This window comes from Macaca mulatta, chromosome 1, assembly GCF_049350105.2.
Source record: "Macaca mulatta isolate MMU2019108-1 chromosome 1, T2T-MMU8v2.0, whole genome shotgun sequence".
In the NCBI taxonomy this organism is placed as follows: domain Eukaryota; kingdom Metazoa; phylum Chordata; class Mammalia; order Primates; family Cercopithecidae; genus Macaca; species Macaca mulatta.
The window spans coordinates 34,324,118-34,342,863 of NC_133406.1; the positions used below are offsets into that span (position 1 = coordinate 34,324,118).

At 43.8% G+C, this 18,746-nt stretch overlaps 1 protein-coding gene across 2 annotated transcripts in view; it reads right to left on the reverse strand.

Moving 5' to 3' along the window:
* Nucleotides 1–18,746, reverse strand: part of ASTN1 (astrotactin 1) — a 306,207-nt gene that overhangs the window by 19,713 nt on the left and 267,748 nt on the right. For both annotated transcript variants that reach the window (NM_001266732.1, XM_077989823.1), the window contains 4 exon segments: nucleotides 1,516–1,651; nucleotides 2,980–3,131; nucleotides 6,712–6,845; nucleotides 13,178–13,446. In NM_001266732.1, the coding sequence (NP_001253661.1) occupies nucleotides 1,516–1,651; nucleotides 2,980–3,131; nucleotides 6,712–6,845; nucleotides 13,178–13,446 (691 nt within the window).

Genomic DNA, 18,746 nt, shown 5'->3' on the forward strand with positions numbered 1-18,746 from the left:
GAAACGCAGCCAATCAGGCCAACATGAGGAGGGTCGCAGAGTGGGTAATGGCTGCACTCGTAATACCACCTCTTGTACATAGGAACTTTGGAATTCCTAATTAACAGTGTGACTTAGTCACAACTGAAGGACTATGAGTCTTTACTGTAAACAGTAGTTCAAGTTTCACTGAGTTTGAGATGCTTTACAGCAGATTAGGTGGTCTGCACTCTCGAATCCTTGTTCCTTTCACCCGCTCCCCTCCAATAAAGGGGCCACAACTGCCCCCCATCAAAAGGGCCAAAGAGAATCATGGCATTGGTGGAATCACCCAAAAAATGGACCAACATGGTCTTAGTATTCTCATCTGTGTCTATATATACTGTCGAAATCCTCTAGAATGTCACTTGTGTTTATGTACTTTACTTTCATCATGCATGGCCCATAGCAACATCCCTTTTTCCTATACTGAAGACATTCAGCCTGAGCACTGAAGTTCATCTTGCAATCAATGCCACTCAAATTTCTAGTGCTTTTCATCTCTGAACTCTTTAACTGTAGAAATAGAAATGATTTATTCTGGAAACCTTGACTCTATTCTCGTGACCTCCTCTGCAAACTGTTAAATGTTTTTCATACTGATGGGGTCATGAAGTCCTACAACAACATCACTATGAATTCTGCCTTAGCACCCAAATTTTTCCATCAAGATTTAGATTCTATCATTATCTCTCCTTTTCTGGCATCTTTTACATCTCTGCGTCACAAACATTTTACAATTGTTTCCAGAGCACAGGGAGAAATGGGGAAGAGTTCACAGAAAGAATAGGGTCATTCCAAGGGCCATGATATAGTTCACTGCATTTCTTTGAAGAAAAATGCTGCCCATTTCTAACCTTTATAAATTACTTCAATGCCATCGGAGCTAGCTAGCTTTCCAAAGCGAGTTCTTGGTATTCTATGCCTTTCCTCAAAAATGACTCCTTGGACTTAGAGCATTCTATCTTTCCAGTCTCACTTTCTTCCTTTCCCTTTTACTCACCATCTGCCTCTGCCCTACTAGACTACTTGCTACTCACCTTCATGCTTCTTCACCTTTGCTTTTGCAGTGTCCTGAGCCTAGTATACCCTTTCCAACGTGACTCTGTCGGTTGAAATTCTACACAACACAGTTTAGATGACATCCACTCTAGTTAGAATTAATCACTTCTTTCTTCTCTTTTACAATTTTTTTTTCATTTTTTGCTTTTCTATCTACATTATTTAATTCTGCCTTAAGTCAAAGTTAGTTTTTTATATTTTTCCACTCTATGTTGCAAACTCCTCAAGGGACAGGACCGTATTATCTCTCTAGTTCCCCCCACTCCAGTGCCTAAGTACTCGAGAAGATTCTCTATAATGCCACCTGGGATAAGACTTAAGAGACTCAAAATATTTTACTGAGACTCTAAAGGAACTCAAGTAGTAAGAAGAAACCAGTAAGAAGCCTTGGGACTGTCAGGGTAAGGAGTCACTATGTAGGCATGTGTTACTCACATGTAAATGGTGTCAGGTTCCAGGCATCGTATGATCAGAGAGATGGTGGTGAGCTGCTTGTCCGGCACCTGAGACGGCATTGCACAAGGAGACTTTGCTCCAGAGATGATGTCATCCACAAAGCTCAGCACTGTTTCTGCCCAGAGGAAAAGGAATGGAAAAGGCATGAGAAACAATGATGGCCAAGCAATGAGGAGATGGAGTCAACTCAGTGAGAACTTAACATGACAATGACTTGGTCCTCAATCTCTAGGGTAGAGAAAGGAGACCTAGAAGGAATGGCCTTTTCTATTTCATATTTAATCACTCAGAGCCATTTGTCTAGAGTTAGTTCAGACACAACTAGGGCAAGAGGTACACATCACATCTGAGGGCTTTTTTTTTTTTTTTTTTTTTGAGACAGAGTCTAGCTCTGTCGCCCAGGCTGGAGTGCAGTGGTGCGATCTTGGCTTACTGCAACCTCCGCCTCCTGGGTTCAAGCAATTCCCCTGCCTCAGTCTCCTGAGTAGCTGAGATTACAGGCACGTGCCGGGGTTTCACCATGTTGGTGAGGATGGTCTCGAACTCGGCCTCCCAAAGTGCTGGGAATACAGGCGTGAGGCACCACGCCCGGCCTGAGCGCTCCTTTATAAAATGTTCTTGGCATGGACAGAGAAAGCATTCTGGTCAGTGGCCCCTACTATACCTCAGCAATACCTGTGCACATCAGGCAAAGGGCCTTGGAAGAAGCAGTAGGCAGCTCTCTATGCCTGAAGGCAGCTGTGTGCGTCTCTAACCCTCAGTGGCAAGCTCACCAGAAGCTGTTTATTTTGAATTAGATTGTTGGTGCCATCATCCTGCTAGTGACCACATCCCATGCATAAGTTTTTGGGATTATGAATGTTGACCTTTCACTGTGTGCATGTAGTGAAATATTAAGGCAAGGAACATTTTTCATGGGGTGTTTCCATTCAGTTAAGGCTTCCCTCTTCTAGGTGGACCTGAGAAAAGCAGTTTGCTTCAGGAAAAGACATGGGCCAAACACATCTGTTTGCACATGCTTTTGCCTGGAGGGAGGTTATTAGCAAAGGAATTTTTTTTTTTTTTCTGTAATCACGGCAGTGGTTAGCAGAGAATTGTTTCCTAATTGTGGGCTAGGATAACTAGTGTACTACATTGTTGTTTCTTTGTGAGTGTGCCTACAGGCAATGAAATGGACACCTCTTTTATAAACAAAAAGCAAAATCAAAACAAGGCTTTGTCAGATGCTCACCAGGCAAAAACTCTTAAATGGACAAGATGACTGCTGCTTGGAAGAACAGCTGCTTCTCGGAGAAGCAGAACAGCTTCTTCTTCTCCCTGCTCCTCCTGCACTGCCCTGGGCTACTGGGGACCTGGAGCAAAGCCATGACGCAGGGCATTTTTCTCTGTTTTTAGTTCTATCACCTTGGATCAAGACAAGTCCATAAGGTAGAAGGTGCTCACCTGTCTCCACTTTGGAGTGGTCCATCCTGTCAGTGACTTTCTCTTGACGGAGGAGGTAATCTACAATCTGCACCCCGATTGGTGGCTCTGAGTGTTCCCACTCCAGGACCACAAGAGTGCTGCTGGGCTCATGAACCGTGGAGAGTCTCAGCCTGTGTGCAGATGAGAAGGAACATGAAGCAGGGACACAACTGTGACTCACTTTGGGCATTGACTACCTCAATTGTGATACTGTAAACTTTTCTTTCCCAACCAACTGCAAAAATGATGTCTTTGAGGGCCTGTCTCTTTCAAAAGATAGTAATGTTTTTGAGGACTCTTGAGATCTAAGTTGTATGTATTAAATGCCTGTTACATATTATAAACTCAGCCAATAAGTGTAAATAAATAAATCAGTAGGTGAGTCAAAGATGAATGAATGTCTGCATATTACATGGGTCAGAGGATAGGGCTTTTGGAGTAGTACCTTTTATATGGCTGGAAAATATCATAATTTCTAGATTTTCTCTTGAAAAATATCAAGAAAGTATGTGTATACTGCTCATATAAAGACATATTGAAGGTGATGTCCAGAATCTCAAATTAATAAGGCCACAGTTGGTTTGGCTTCCATAACCTTATCAGGATCTGCCCTGCCAGTGGGGGAAACCCCAGCTTCCCTTCTTGCTATGGAAACTAACCTATCCTTTTATCCATGCCATCTGCTAGCTGGACCTTGGAACAGGTTCAGTTTGGAAGTAATATTCATAGGGGGCTTTACTGGACAAGAGAAAGTTGAACACATGTCAAGTTCTCCTTGGAGTGATGACCTCTGCCTGCTTACCCAGATTCTGATTTCAGTTTCTGTCTTTGCTCTTGGGTTTCTGTGGATATCCTGGTTCCTGATTCCAGCCTTTCCTTGCTTTTCTCACTTCATACTCTCCTCATTCTTTACAAGTTGTCCACATTTACCACTGTCTTGCCTTGACAGCTCATACCTCTCTGTACCTCATAGAAACTTAGTAATCCTTGTTGGCATTCACTGCTATGGATCTCTTAACTGTCCACGTGGTTTCAATTCACAGCCACCTTCTTATTTCTTGTATGTGCCTCAGGTTTCCCCTCTTTCTTCCAATTCTGTGTTTCTTTCAAGACCATTGGATTCTGGGAATGTTCCCCATTCCTGCTCACTCCAGCCTCCCTCCCTTACAAGTATTCCTGCCATTTATCTCATCCTTGGTTCCCAGATCTCATGATCACTCATATTCCTGACCCTCCTTTCCTCTGCTCAGCTCACAGGTGCCTGTCGGTGGTCTCAAGGATCACTGTGCAAGGTACTAAGAATGAATGACACCAAACCATGTGCAATCTTGAATTTTAATTCAATAGACATTTGTGAAGCACCCATTTGTTGCTGGGGATGCAGTGGTACACAAGCCCATCCAGTCCCTTCTTTCATGGAGCTTAGTGAACAATAGAAGCATATAATTATACATGTGATTATAATAATATGTGATAAGAGTTTCAAAAATAAATTATAGTAGGCTGTGGGCACAAAAGTAAGGAATTCAACTAGTGGGAAAATAATACAAAACACATGCTCTTCTGTTAGTGAAGGAGTGTATAGTTTGCATATGACATTGAAGATGGAATAGACCCAAAACAGTGCAGATATTGACAAATTCATTAATTAGAGTCATATGCAGAGTGCTATTTTGAAAAAAAAAAGCATTAGGAATATTAAGTAAGTTAGACTTCTGAGAACACAAATTCTGTGAAAATATGGACTAAACCCAGTCTCTTGTGAGAAATAGAAGCGTATATGATTTACACAGACTTGTGTAAAACTAGAGTATATTTTCATTTCCCACTGAAATTAAGGTTTGCTACTGAAGGAGGTGATCAGTTGTCAAGAAAAGGAAACTCTTAAATAGACATTTACTGTTTATGAAAATTTAGCCCAATTTAATCTTTTGCAATAAGATCTAGTAAACACAGGTTTAAAAACAAAATAAGCCCTAGGACATTATGGCTGGATCTTGTGTCCACCTGATAACCATTTGGTAGCTTCAGTATTGTTTCAGAGTTAGCTCTCTTATCTGGTGAATTAGTCTAACAGCAGCAGTTCTCCTAGCAGCTCCCTTTATATTAAATGAAAGAACTTTTATTAATAATGAGCTTGATTCTCTTTTAACTCAAGAAGTCCAAATTGTGACTATGAAGAACAGGAAGCCAAAAGTTGGTGGATCTATAGCCAAAGGCTGTACGTATCTAACACCACCTACAGAGAGAAGGAAGACTTTGGACAAGAGAAGAAATTGGCTTGTAATGACCCTCTAGCGCTGCATTCTCCTCTTTCTCTGATTTCTTCTTGCTCTGTCCTGGTCCTATAGTGCCTACCCGCACCTGCATGAAACAGGCCTGAGGGCAGCCTCTCCATTGCTGGTTTCCTAAGTGGTCTGTTGATCCTGCCTACTCAGCCTTCCACTTTTGCAGGTCCTGATCCTTACTTCAGGATTTCTTTGCCTTACCAGCCCCTGGGGTCACTCTCTTCCAGCTTGTCCTGCCAGCACTCTTTATTAGATACAATATTCCTGCGGCTTCAGTCCCATGGCAGATGCCATATTAGAGGCTACAAGGGATTCTTGTCTCAGGTCCCAGCCCTCAGCTTGGCCAGTTCTGTTTAGTCTTCCATTGAGGGGAAGGAAATTGGGCATGTCCATTCTCAGACACCTTTGTAGCACTTCATCCTCTTCACCCCTCAAATGCAGACCCTCCTATTGTTCATCCCCAGCCCTCTGCTCTTCCCACTTGATTCTTGTTCTGAAGCATTCTTTCTAATAGCTGTGGTTTCATCTCCCATTTCTCTGGGGTTGACTGAAATCTCATCCCTAGTATTTACTTTTTTGCAGAGCTCCATCTTTCTTTTGGCACAATGAACATCCCCATACACTCAGCTACCCCATGACAGCTCCAAGGCAAGCCCAAATGAAACTGGCCTCCTCCTCAAACCTGCATATTCTTTTATTCTTCTTTGCTCACTGGTGGCCTATTCATCTTCCCAGCCACCAGGGTTAGAAGCCTTAAGTTCCCTTTCCACTTATCCTTTCTCCTCACCACTACTTCATTCAGTCACCAAGCCCTGTTGGTTCTACCCCAGACAATCTCTCAATTTTATCCTCTCCAATTTATAATGGCCAAGAACATGCCTCTTCGCCAATTCTGCTTCCTGCTCTACCACTTTGGAAAAATCATTCAATCCATTTGAATGCATTTTTTTTTGTCTATTAAATGAGCAGTATCTAACTGCTCCATACAATGCCTGGCACCCAGTAAGTGTTCAATGAGTGGTTATGCTGTTGGTCTAGTTAAGCTCTCAGTGTAGATCTCATTCTTCCATTACAATGGCACTTTTCTCCCCATTGTCTTCTAGTTATGCTGTCCGACTTTCTCCACCTTCAAGGAGAAGTTCAAGTGTCACCTCCTCCACAAAGCCTTCACCACGGCTTCAGTTCAGACTTGACCATTCCCTCTTCACACTTTCTTTAAATGCCACTCGTTAACACTTGTCACACCCTTTCTTCTATCAAACCATCTGTGCTGCCTCCCCTGGTAGACTGAAAACTCTCTGAAGGCAGGTGTTGTGTCATATTTTTCTTTATGTTTCCCAGTACCCAGCCTATTTCTTTGCAAATAGTAGACACTCAGTATTTGTTTCCAAAATAATGCTGAAAGAGAGAAAGAGAACCGTACACAGGCTGCGGGAGAGGTGCACAGGTGGGGAGTCCATCAGCTCCAAAAGCAGTGGAGTCACATCGACACCAGTCCTCGATGACATCTCCAGTCCCGGAGCACCAGAGAGAGCTCATGGTAGCCTCCTGCAAGAGCTGCGTGAGAGAACAGGGAAAAGATTGAGTGTTGAGAAGCCAGGGCTAGGCCATCAGAATCAAGAGGCAGAGTGTCAAGGATCTGCATGGCCCTAAATTACTTCCGGCAGCAGGTTGTGTGGCCACTTTATCACTGTGGAGTCTCAATTTCTGATTCCAGGAGATTGTTTCTGGGAAGCCTGAACCTCTTAGAACCTCTAGGGTGTCCCTCTCCCTTTACCGTAACAGTTCCCCCTTGTGGTAACGGGCTGCCACTTTGGGAGCAAGTCATATTCTGCCCTCCATCTGCCTCATATGCCACTCCATCATTCCACAACTTAGGCTCTAGAAAAAAATGATGCCTCTACCACACATCTTCTGGGTGGCTACTCTTCCCTCCGCCCAGAGCATTAGCCTTTTCCCAAATGCCTCTCTGTGCATCCTTATCTACCTGCCCCAGTATTCCCTTTGCATTCCTTCAGCATGCTTTCTAACCTGCTTACAATATTTTTGCAATGCTGCCTTGGGTTGTGATTAGGCATTAGGCATTTCTTTCTTAGTAAATCATGAACAGGAGAAGCAATGTGACACACAGGCTAAGAGCTGGGCTCTGGAGCTGTCGGCCCTGAGTGAGAACTCCCACTTTGCCAATCACTGCCATGTGACCTTGGGCAAGTTACATAAGCTCAGTTTCCTCAATAATAAAATGGGATAAAAATAGCACTTTCCTAATAGAGTTGCTGTGATAATTAAATATAATAATATATGCCAAATGAAATAATGTATGCATAGTACCTGGAACACATTAGTCACCAATAAATGCCAGCAATTATTATTGTCTTTGAATAACAGGGTTGAGTCTTAGGTAGAAATTTGTAACCAACATAGAACCTAGCAGAATTCTTTACATGCAGAGGGTTCATAGAGATATTTACTTTTAAGTAAAAGGACAGAAGAATAAAATTAGACCAGCGAAGTAACAGAACCCGTAATAGGGCCAGACCCTGGTGAGGACGTGGATCCTGATGGAGTACTGACCCTTCAGCGGGGCACTGCTGCCTCAGCCCCATCCCAAGGGGAGGGAGAGGGTGGGACTTGCTGCAGGGAGCATGGCTGGTCCAAGCTGACCAAGGTCAGGACTTTCTCTCTGGGTGAGCCCAACATCTGCAGCTGTGGCTGTTTCTTATGATTCTCTTCTCTTTGCTTCATTCTCACCACATTCACATCTAATCCGTGAATTAGAAAAGTGAAACCTAGCTATCCTTGAAAATTTTAGACCAAAGAATTCAAAAGAAAAAGAGACATAGGGAAAAAAGGAGATAACTCTACAAAAATCAGAATGTCTAAACCTAAAGCCAGCAGCCTATGTTCCATTCTTTCAGAACTTTACATAGGCTACCTTGGGATAGAATGGTTAGAATAAGGGTCCATCCTGCCCCCTCCCCGGATTGGAAGACTCTAGGAAACAGAAACCAATGAATGAGTATAACTATCATTTGTGCAGAGATTTATAATTTACAAGGCCCTTTTCGATGCTAACACTTTGATGAATGGTTATCATGATTTACAGTGGAGAAGACTGAGAGTCAAAGAGGTGAGGTGACTTGCCCAGGGTCACAGGCTGGTGAACAGGGCAATGCCAGAACCTGAGTTCAACATGACTCACTGGACATCTTAGGCTCCCAGCATGAAGCCTGGTGCATATGCGCCCACTTTATGCTTTGCCTGACTGATCCAAATTCGAAATTAAAAGGTGCATTGCTTAAAACTAGGAAAACAGACGTTCTTTGAGATAGGTAGAATAAAGGCAACATTGTGACTACTGCCTTGCACAGCCTTCAATCAACAATTATTTGCTAAGCACCTGCAAGGGGCCATTTTCTACGTGAAGCATTAAGGATACGAGGATGCACAAGACACCTGTGGCCCCTGTCTGCATAAATCTTAAAGTCAGATGACAAACAAACAAGCAAAGTTGCAATAACCAAATCACCACACCTGTGGTCAGAACCGCAAAGGAAAAGGTTGAGCTGCCATGAATGCATATGGTGGCAAGAGAGACAAGGAAGAGTAGATAAGCTCACAGAGGGGTACGCGGAGGCCTCTATGAGGGTGCAACTTTTTATCTGAGCTCTGAGGGCTGGATCAAAAGTTATTTACTCATGAAAGTTGAAGCAGTGTTCCAGGTTGAAAAAACAATGTCAACAAGACCAGCCTGGATGGAACTTGACTTCTAAAATCAATGGAAAAAAGGTGGGTCTCTCTGTAAAAGACAGCCTGAGGGAGAAAAGACATTCTCAGCAAGCAGGAGGGAGACAGGGCTGAAACACAGAGGCCTGGTGTGTTGTGGTGAGGCAGGCGGCCACATTTCAAGACCACTGGTAAGTAATTGCAGTGTTTAAAAGAGTGGAGCAACAGGATCAGATTTTCAATCCAAAAGAGAAAGGACAAATACCTGTGATGACAAATATGCTAAATGTCATTTTGCAAAAGCTTTCACTCTCCATCTTCGATTCACACCACTGCATAAGAGTTCCTACTCTGGGCGGGGTGTGGTGGCTCATGCCTGTAATCCCAGCATTTTGAGAGGCCGAGGCGGGAGGATCACCTGAGTTCAGGAGTTCAAGACCAGCCTGGCCAACGTGACAAAACCTTGTCTCTACTAAAACTACAAAAAATAAGCTGGCCATGGTCGTGGGCACCTGTAATCCCAGCTACTCAGGAGGCTGAGGCAGGAGAATCACCTGAGTCTGGCAGGCAGAGGTTGCAGTGAGCTGAGATCATATCACTGTACTCCGGCCTGGGCAACAGAGCAAGACCCTGTCTCAAAAAAACAAACAAACAAACAAACAAAAAAGAGTGCCTACTCTCTGAATCCTGGGCTGCAGGTAACTGCAAACTGTTGGATGAGGATAGAAGAGAGGAATTAAGAAGGAACCCATTTGGAAAGAAAGAGAAAGGGAAATTACATTTGTCTGAGTATCTACAATGTACCCAGCATTGCATAGGGAATCCACATTTGTTATCAGACTTAATCCTTATTCCGGGAAAGAAATAAAATTTTCCAATTTTTGTTATTGTTATCTCCAAGGAGAGTGGTTGAACTTCAAGCTAAATTCATCTATCCATTCATTTATCTATTTATGCATCTGTTCATTCATTTATTTAGCAGAAAGTGAACTATGCATCAGCCACTTGCTAGGCACTGGGATTCTGGAGAAGAAAAACATCCTCATAGTCTAGAGGGGAGGAAACAACTATGTCAACAGCTGCGATAATAGGTGATGCATGCTGTAAAAGATGTAGATACAAGTCGGGCATGGTGGCTCACGCCTGTAATCCCAACACTTTGGGAGGTCAAGGCTGGTGGATAACCTGAGGTCAGGAGTTTGAGACCAGCCTGACCAACATGGAGAAACCCCGTCTCTACTAAATATACAAAATTAGCCGGGCATGGTGGCACATGTCTGTAATGCCAGCTACTTGGGAGGCTGAGGCAGGAGAATCGCTTGAACCTGGGGGGAGGAGGTTGTGGTGAGCCAAGATCGTGCCATTGCACTCCAGCCTGGGCAACAAGAGCGAAACTCCATCTCAGGAAAAAAAAAAAAAAAAACAATAAAAAACCAAAAAGATGTATATACACACACAACGGGAATTACATGAAGGGATACTTGGGTTGGCCTAGGAGTGTAAGGAAGGGCTCTTGGCAGCTGGTGATATTTGAGCTGAAACTGAAGTAACAGCAGGACTTTTCCAATGGCAGAAATGTGGGCGAGAACTTTCTTGGGACAGAGTTTGAAGTCTGAAGGGCCTTATGCAGGAGAAAAAATGTGTTTGAGGGAGTAGAAAGAGTTAAATTTTGGAGTGCAGAGTATAAGATATAGAGTGGTAACAACCTAAGTAACTGAAGACAAAATTGGATCATGAATTGCCTTGTAATGATGTTCTGAGGACATTAGATTGTATTCAATAGATTCCTGTGGAGCCATTAAATTACTTTGATGCCAAATTATCCAAAGTCCATATTAGATATATAATTCTGGGTGGTCTGTTAGGGAGACCAATGAGAAGGTTACTTTAACAGGATAGTAGCCTGATATCACAAAGGGTATCAGAAACAGGTTGTGATGGGGGTATCATAAAAAGAGAATGAATTCAAGAGATATTTGTGGCTCTTGGTGACAAAACGGATGCTGGGAATGATGAGGAAATTCTAAGAAGTGTCCCTAGTCTCCAGTTCAGGCAACTTAGTGGAAGACAGTGCCATTCACTGGGATGGCCACACAACAGGTATTAGTTTGTGCTGGAAGATGATGAGTTCAAATGTGTTGGGTTTGAGATACCTGGTTCATTATATGGTTTGACCTATTTGTTGGTTTCTTTATGATATTCACAGATTAGACTGAAATATAGCATCAGAGATTATTTAGCTCAACAGGAGGACAATGAGACCAGCAAAGGTCAGAAAATGGACCCAACGATGCTCCAGAGATAGAAATAAAAACATACATTGAATTATACTCTAATGTCATGATTTGGCACTCCTCTACTTCGTAGCTTCTTCACTCATCATCTCCATTCTTTAGGAAAGGGCAAAATTAGAAAGAAAAACAGAACGGCGGATGGTAAAGACAAAATATGTCTAAGGAAGAAACATGACAGTGACTAAAGTCCAGCTAGGACCACTTGTCTATGTGTTTAGAAATTAAAGAGTTCAAAAGATGGCCAGATGGAAAGCATTTCTCAACTCATCTCTTAAAACTGGTGCAGGGAGAATGGGAAGGGCCTGAGGTATGGCCAAGTAGGGGATCCAGAAAGGGAGTTGCTAAAGACAAACTTCCTTCAGCTTCCCCATTTTGCTCGCAATGCTCCATAGAAAACACGATGCACTCTCTCATCTCCCAGCATGCCTGCTCCATTCTGCAGCTCTGCATGCCCTGTCGCAAGGATGGTTTTGCATTAGCTCTCTGATCCCACTGCTCCCAGGCAAGTGGTCTGGGAGCTCTTAGGGTATCAGCAGCAGCAGCCTTGAGACAAAGAGGGGCAGGTAACGGGAGAAGAAGAGGGCTGGGCATTGGCTTAAAGACATTGCAGCTCTGGGTTTCCATGGTGACCCAAGCCCTCTGTCTTTCTTTATCCTTTCAGACCCATCCTTCCAAAGGTCTCTTTTCTCCCACTCCTCTTCCCATAGCCACCTTTATCAGAGTGAAGACAAATGTGTAGGCCACGAGAACAATTTATCATTTTGCTCCTGTGAAAAACCTTATTTTCAAACACGCGGTGAAATATCTGTGGCAGAGGCGGGTAGTCGAGAGAAACACACACACCTACAAAATCCTTCCTGTTGGTCTGAGCATTACCTATGAAACAAACACCAGGTGTTCCTTAAGGAGAAAACAGAAAGCAATTATCACCCCACCTGGATGGGCACACCTCTCAGGCAGGTAAGCAGCTCACTGCTGCGACTCCTGCTGCCTTGTCGCCTTGTCCCCAAGGCTGCCTTTGCCATAGTTCCAGAAGTCCCACACCCAGCATCTCCTTGTTTTTACTTTTGTTGTTGTTGCTGTTGCTACTGCTTTGTGTTTAGACTCACTCTGATCTCTATGTCCTTGAGGAGGTTGGAGAGCTAGGAAAGGAGCTGAGCTACGGCCTCTGACACAGTTCTCCAGCCCTTCTTTTTGGTTCCATACATTTTCTCCTGGCATCTTTGGAAAGGGAGAGGCAGAGGCAAAAGAGGAGTGGTTGGGAAATGTAATGGCCCAGCAGCATAATAGAAAAGCAGAAAGATCTGCCTGGATGTGGTGTTTTGTTCTTAGAGCCAGAGTGATGGGCAGGAAACCAACCCCTTCCAGGCTGAGGCTGCCAGATTCTTCCCTTTGCAACCTGTGCCCGATATGCTCCTTCTAGTCCAGCTGCAGCTGGTCCAGGCTAAGGGATCAGCGAGGGAAGCTGGCCTACCTCCCAAGCCAACCAGAGTGAGGCAGAGCTGAGCATCCTCTCACAACTGTCCCCAGGGCATGAGGGTTCTCTGAACAAAGACTTTGATGATGGCAAATGTTGTGCCTCCCTACTTGCTTCCTTCCAGCCCTTTGTGTAGGGCTCAAAGCCCTACACAAGTGCTCAGTTGTGACTCTTGAATCATATTTTCCTAGGTGTTGTAGATGTAATGATTTGACTTAACATGCAAACATGCAAATGTGAGCAAATTAGGTGCCCAGATTAGCTAAACAAAAAGCTTCACTATCTATATTCTAGTATGGCCCTCAACCGCACCCTGTCACTTCCTCACACCATTTGAAAAGCCCTCTGTTGTGGTTGACGCCTCCCAGAGCCAAGAGTCCCAGGCCTCTTACCCTCTGGGTCTGGTTGTTGGTCACTAGTTCATAGATGGGGGCTGCTTTGGTCACCTCCAGCAGAACCGGCTCAGCAGGGGTGTCAGGGCTGGATGTCACATGACACAGGGGGCAGGACGAGGGGCATCGTCCCTTGCTCTGGCACTCCATGCGGACTCCGGCCGCCATGCGCTTGGTGCCGGAGTCTGACAAGCTCGCAATATATTCTGGGAACGTCAGCACCTTGGGGTCTCTTTCCCGCTCCTCAGACTCATCGGATGGGGAGTTGCCTGCAGACACAAAATGGAAAGAAACAGTGAGGGAGTCAAAACAGTAAGGACTAGCATGACCTCATGGCCCCTGAGTGCTGGGGTCCAATCTTTGGGATCAGAAACAGCTACTGAAGGGGTAATTCTGTGATTTTGCCATCCCACTTAATTTGGAGCACCCAACCTCCCAGTGACACACAGAGTTGGAAATGGCCCTTTTCAGTGAGAATATAGGCTGTTCCTTTTCTGAGAATCATCAGCTCCACTGAATCTCTAGAGAGATCGGGCTCTGTGCTGATGACCTCAGTAAGAACACAAATCATAACAATGGTTGTTCTATGACTCAGTTTCCTCATCTATGAAGTAAAGATGCGAATAGTACCACATCTAGCATTGGGTAATGAATGAATGGCAAATCCTTTTATAAAGCACATAACACTATGGCTAGTACATGGCAAACCATCATCATAACAGTTTTAATTATAAATATAGCTAAGATTTAGAGAGCCTGTACTATAAAAGTGAGATGCGTTCAAGGTCTACTTTAACCATTATGACAACTCTCTGCATGGAGTTCTATCATTACACTCAGTTTACAGATGAGGAAAATGAGGCCAAGAGCTTCAAGGTCACACAGCTAGTAGACTGTGAGAGCTGGGGTTTTAATCTACTTTTGTCTGATTCTTAAGTCTTTTAGGTCAGAGAGGAAGACAGCTAGAACTCTGTTTCATTATTAATCAATGTATTGAAGATGGAAAGGGAATTTTGACTTTTTCAAAAAGATTTGCCCTCCAAAACTTGAGAGATGGGTCCACATCAATTTTGTTTGTTGAGTAAAGGATAGTTAAAGAATCTTTTTGTCTACTTTGGTAACAAACATAGGAATTGCCTGCCAGAGAATAATGGTTTGTTCTTTATACAAGAAAGCACTGCTTGGTATTTCTCTTCCCAGTCCTCATGATTGTCCATTTAACTTATTAATTCTAAAGGAAGATCGAAGTAGTGTTTGCTGACAAAAAAGCACTGGGTTTCTGAGATTCATCCCTCCTTTTTGCACAGTTGCAGTTCTGAATGTGAAACAGCTTCAGAGAGACCACTAGGCTTTTGGACATCCTGGGTATATACAGAACATTCATTCTGGCCCTCTCAGACTCATGAAGAATGCAAGAGACGATGGGCTGAACCTTTGGAGGCACTGGTTGGAAGGATTTTTAAAGTGGTTCCAGAAGGTGATTGTAGAGATGACTCATTGACTTTATAAAAGGGTTATCTCTTATGGGGTCCAGGGAGCTCTTTGCGATTCCCTTCTTGTTTGCTATGTAATATGAGCCCATTTAGAAACATCACAAGGCATTTCAGCATTGTTGTTTCCCAGAGGAAACAAAGAGGAAGTTTTACCTAGCACGTTAAGGCAAAGGACTCCCTGACTATAAATATGGCATATAATTCATCACGTACTTGCATTTTGTTTAATAATTGACCCAGAGCCAAGCTCAAGCCCATCCTAGATTATAAGAGAACTGCATAACTACTCACACCAAAAACAAAAATGATGCCTTCAAATAGAACTAACCCTCAAATCACTTCACCCATGGGTAAATCTTCACTGACATGGAGGTTTATGCAACCCAGTCAACCACGTGGCTACCAGTATTTGCAAAGTGGCCACAAGCTGACCCAGGACTCCCCTCCTCCAGCCCCTGGCCAGGCCCCCAGTCTTTTCCAATATATTGTATGGATTGGGCAGGAGCGAGTGCGGGTGGGGTGAGGTCTTTGATTCCTGGTGTGATTTCTGGACAAACAGCCCTTCATTAATGCCTCATGAAGTTTCTAAATGGGCTCATATTACATAGCAAACAAGAGCAAAATAGCAGAGAGCTCCCTGCATCCCATAAAAGAGAGGTCTTTTTGTGAAGTTGACGAGTTGTAGCTCATAATCACCCTCTGGAACCACTTTGCAAATCCTTCCAACCAGTGCCTCCAAAGATCCAGCCTATCAAGCATCATGTTCTGCATCTGAGAGGAACAGAATGAGTGTTCTGTGTGTGTCCATCATTCCCCAAAGCCCAGCGGTCTCTCTGAAGCTGTTTCATGCAATGTATGGAAAAGGGCTCAAGCATTTCAGAAACCCAGGGCTTTTTTTTTCAGTAAACTCTACTTCATTAAGAAAGTAAGTAAAGGGCGAATGTGGTGGCTCACTCTTGCAGTCCCAGCACTTTGGGAGGCTGAGGCAGGTGGATCACGAGGAAAAGAGATCGAGACCAGCCTGGCCAACATGGTGAAATCCTGTCTCTACTAAAAGTACAAAAATTAGCTGGGCGTGGTGAAGCACACCTGTAATCCCAGCTACCCGGGAGGTGGAGGCAAGAGAATCGCTTGAACCCGGCAGGCGGAGGTTGCAGTGAGCCGAGATCGCGCCACCGCACTCCAGCCTGGGCTACAGAGCAAGACTCCGTCTAAAAAAAAAAAAGAAAGAAAAGAAAGAAAATAAGTAAAATCCCCCACCCTCCACACACAAAAAAATCAGTAAAGATACAGTTTCTTTTCAAAAAAGATTATTGAAATTTCACCATGCAAGTCTTGCCAGGGGGCTTGAGGGTCTCCTAGCTCGCTCTTACGCACCTTCCAATCATAGGCATTTCCTTACTGTCCTGCAGCCCTCCTTGTTGAGAATCTGTTCGAGTCTGGGAAAAGAATTTCCAGGAAATGACCGCTAGATGGTGATATAAGTCTAAAATGACTTTCGTGAGCGGGAGAAGGAAAAAAATGGGTAAATCTCACTTTGGCACCATAGAAAATAAACTATGAAAAAGTAACACATGGCTACTTTAAAAATGTTGTGGAGGTACAATTTTTCTTCAACCAGAGAATAAAAAATTAGAGACTAAAACAATTCCATAACATTTACCCTAAAGAGAAAAATACAGAGGGGCATAGGTGATGGCAGAATAATTAAAGGAAAATTACATTCCGAAGGGAAAATAACCCCTACCCCCAATATCCTTAACATGGAGTAAACTTCATGTTTTACTTCTTAAAAGGGTAAGTAATATGCCACCAATGTCTTTTTTCGCACCTTGAATCCCCAAATACCGAGGCAAGCTCTCCACGCCCCCTCCCCTCATTACTAAGCGTGTACAATTCTCATGACAAACGCGGCCACTAGAGGGCGCTGCGACCACAAACAGCCTGGAGCTGAGGGTCCGAGGGCCTTCCTGCCCTCCAGCTGGCCATCACTGGGTCTTGTCATACCTGTAAACATCTGAGGGGCTGCTCCCCTTGCTACTGTTTTCTGGCGATCCCAATTAAAATCAAGATGCAGCGAATCTCCCTCAAAGCCCTTCAGTCCTAGATTCCTGGCAAGGTTAGGGAGTAGACAGGAATGGGAATGATGCAGAAATCCGTGGAGGGAACCCACCAAACTCTTGCGTTAATTCAGAATTATATTTTCTGTCTCCGGAAAACCTTCAGGTCCATATAAAAAGAACCCTGCCGGAGACCAAGACCCACTGCCTTCTGGTCCGCTCGCCATGCAGCATAGGGCTGTCTGGAGAGGAGATGGATTCGCACAGGAGGGATGAGCAGCGAGCTCCCAAAAGCTATTCAGCTTCCAGCAAAGAATAGAGATGTGTGTGTGAGGGAGATTTTTCAAAGAAGAAATGCATTTCCTATGTGCAGTTAAAGATACAATTGGGAAGTACTCTTTAAAATGATGGAGTCCAGTGGTGAAAGCCCAGATAAATCTCCCTTAGCTCAAAGAGAGCACCTATAACCATCATGTCTGTGGTAAGCGAGAGTCTATCAGGTCCTAAAAGCTTCAGGAGAGGCTGATCTTTGACCCTTGCTTTTAACTCCTCCTGTGTGGGAGTGAACAGTGGGGGAGGCTTGTGCCTGGAGAGTTTCGGGAGAAGACCCCACCTTACTTCCTTGTGAGTCAATGGCTCACCCCCTCCACTGCCCACACCTATTACAGTTCTTTGGGGCATCTTCCCTCTTCTACCCTCTAGAGTCTGAGCAGAACTGCTCTAGAGGTTAGAGACACTAAGCAATCTTTTAGCAAAATAAATATTCTAGTCCAATAAGTACACTATCTCACTGGACAGAAGAAATAAGCTACAATTAAGGTCTCAAAATCTTTTAATTGACAAAGGTACCTTTTGATAAAGAATACCCAGGTGTGGCTCCCTCCCACCTCTGCAGAATTCACTCCACTGTTGTCAGAGAAGGTTCCGGAGTCCAGTCAGGATACTTCAGTTTCTTACAAATAGAAGAACATTCAACCTGAATGTAGTTAACAATCCTAAAACTGCAAAGCATTTTGCAAATACAGTTTGCTATAAATAAATGCCATTTGCTTTAGGCTAAATCTGTATCCTAGAGCATACAGTGGATGAGTTTCCCCAATAGAACATTGTGGTATGAGAATATTGGCGTCCTTAAAGCTCAGCATGTCATTGTGGATGTGCACATGGCCTTAGGCATGTACATAGTGGCCCACCTAGATTCAGGAGCACATGAGGGTGACAAAAGTGACCCACCCATTCTCATGCAGGATCTGCTTTTCTGGTGGTAACTGACAGGCCATGAGGTGAATTAGTTGTTATGAAGTAAATTGGTACAATTCCTATAGGATTCTGAGGCTGCTTAAGAATCTGTCTCCTGAGCTGCTGCCCAAGGCAATGAGATGCTAATGACATCACAGCTAGAACGACAGAAGCAGTTCATTAGGCAGCAAAGAAATCAAATGCAAGCTAAACAGATCCCAGCTTTTGGAGATAGCTTAGGATCCACAGGAAAGAAGGCTTGATGTGGGGCAAATGAAGCACGGGCCACCCTGAAGCCCACCAAAACCCTGCATTCCAGGATCTACCCCAACCCCCACCCCAGTCTACCGCTCCAGCCAGATGTCCTAGAGTCATCAAAATTCACACAGAAGTCCATCTACTCAGGCTCTAATAAGTCTCTTGGGATGTTCAATCATGTCTTTGGACAGAGAGATCACTATGGACTTAAAATGAACTGCTAGACCTGCCATGATGACATACTCTCTGAGCTCAAATAAAACACAGTGCAATGGATTAATAATTAGGGAAAAGAAGATAGGACATAAACTGACCATCTTTTTCTCCACTTCTACATGAAATAATAAGTGCCTTGGGGTCGGGAACTATGTCTTTTTTATCTTTGAAACGTCTTTGCCTAGTTTAGTTCTAAGTATCTATCTCCATATATCCATGAACATGTTGGAGTGAACATATTAAGTCATGATCTTAGGTTTACATTTTTAGAAAAAGTCAAACACAAAGAAGAAAACCAAAGCA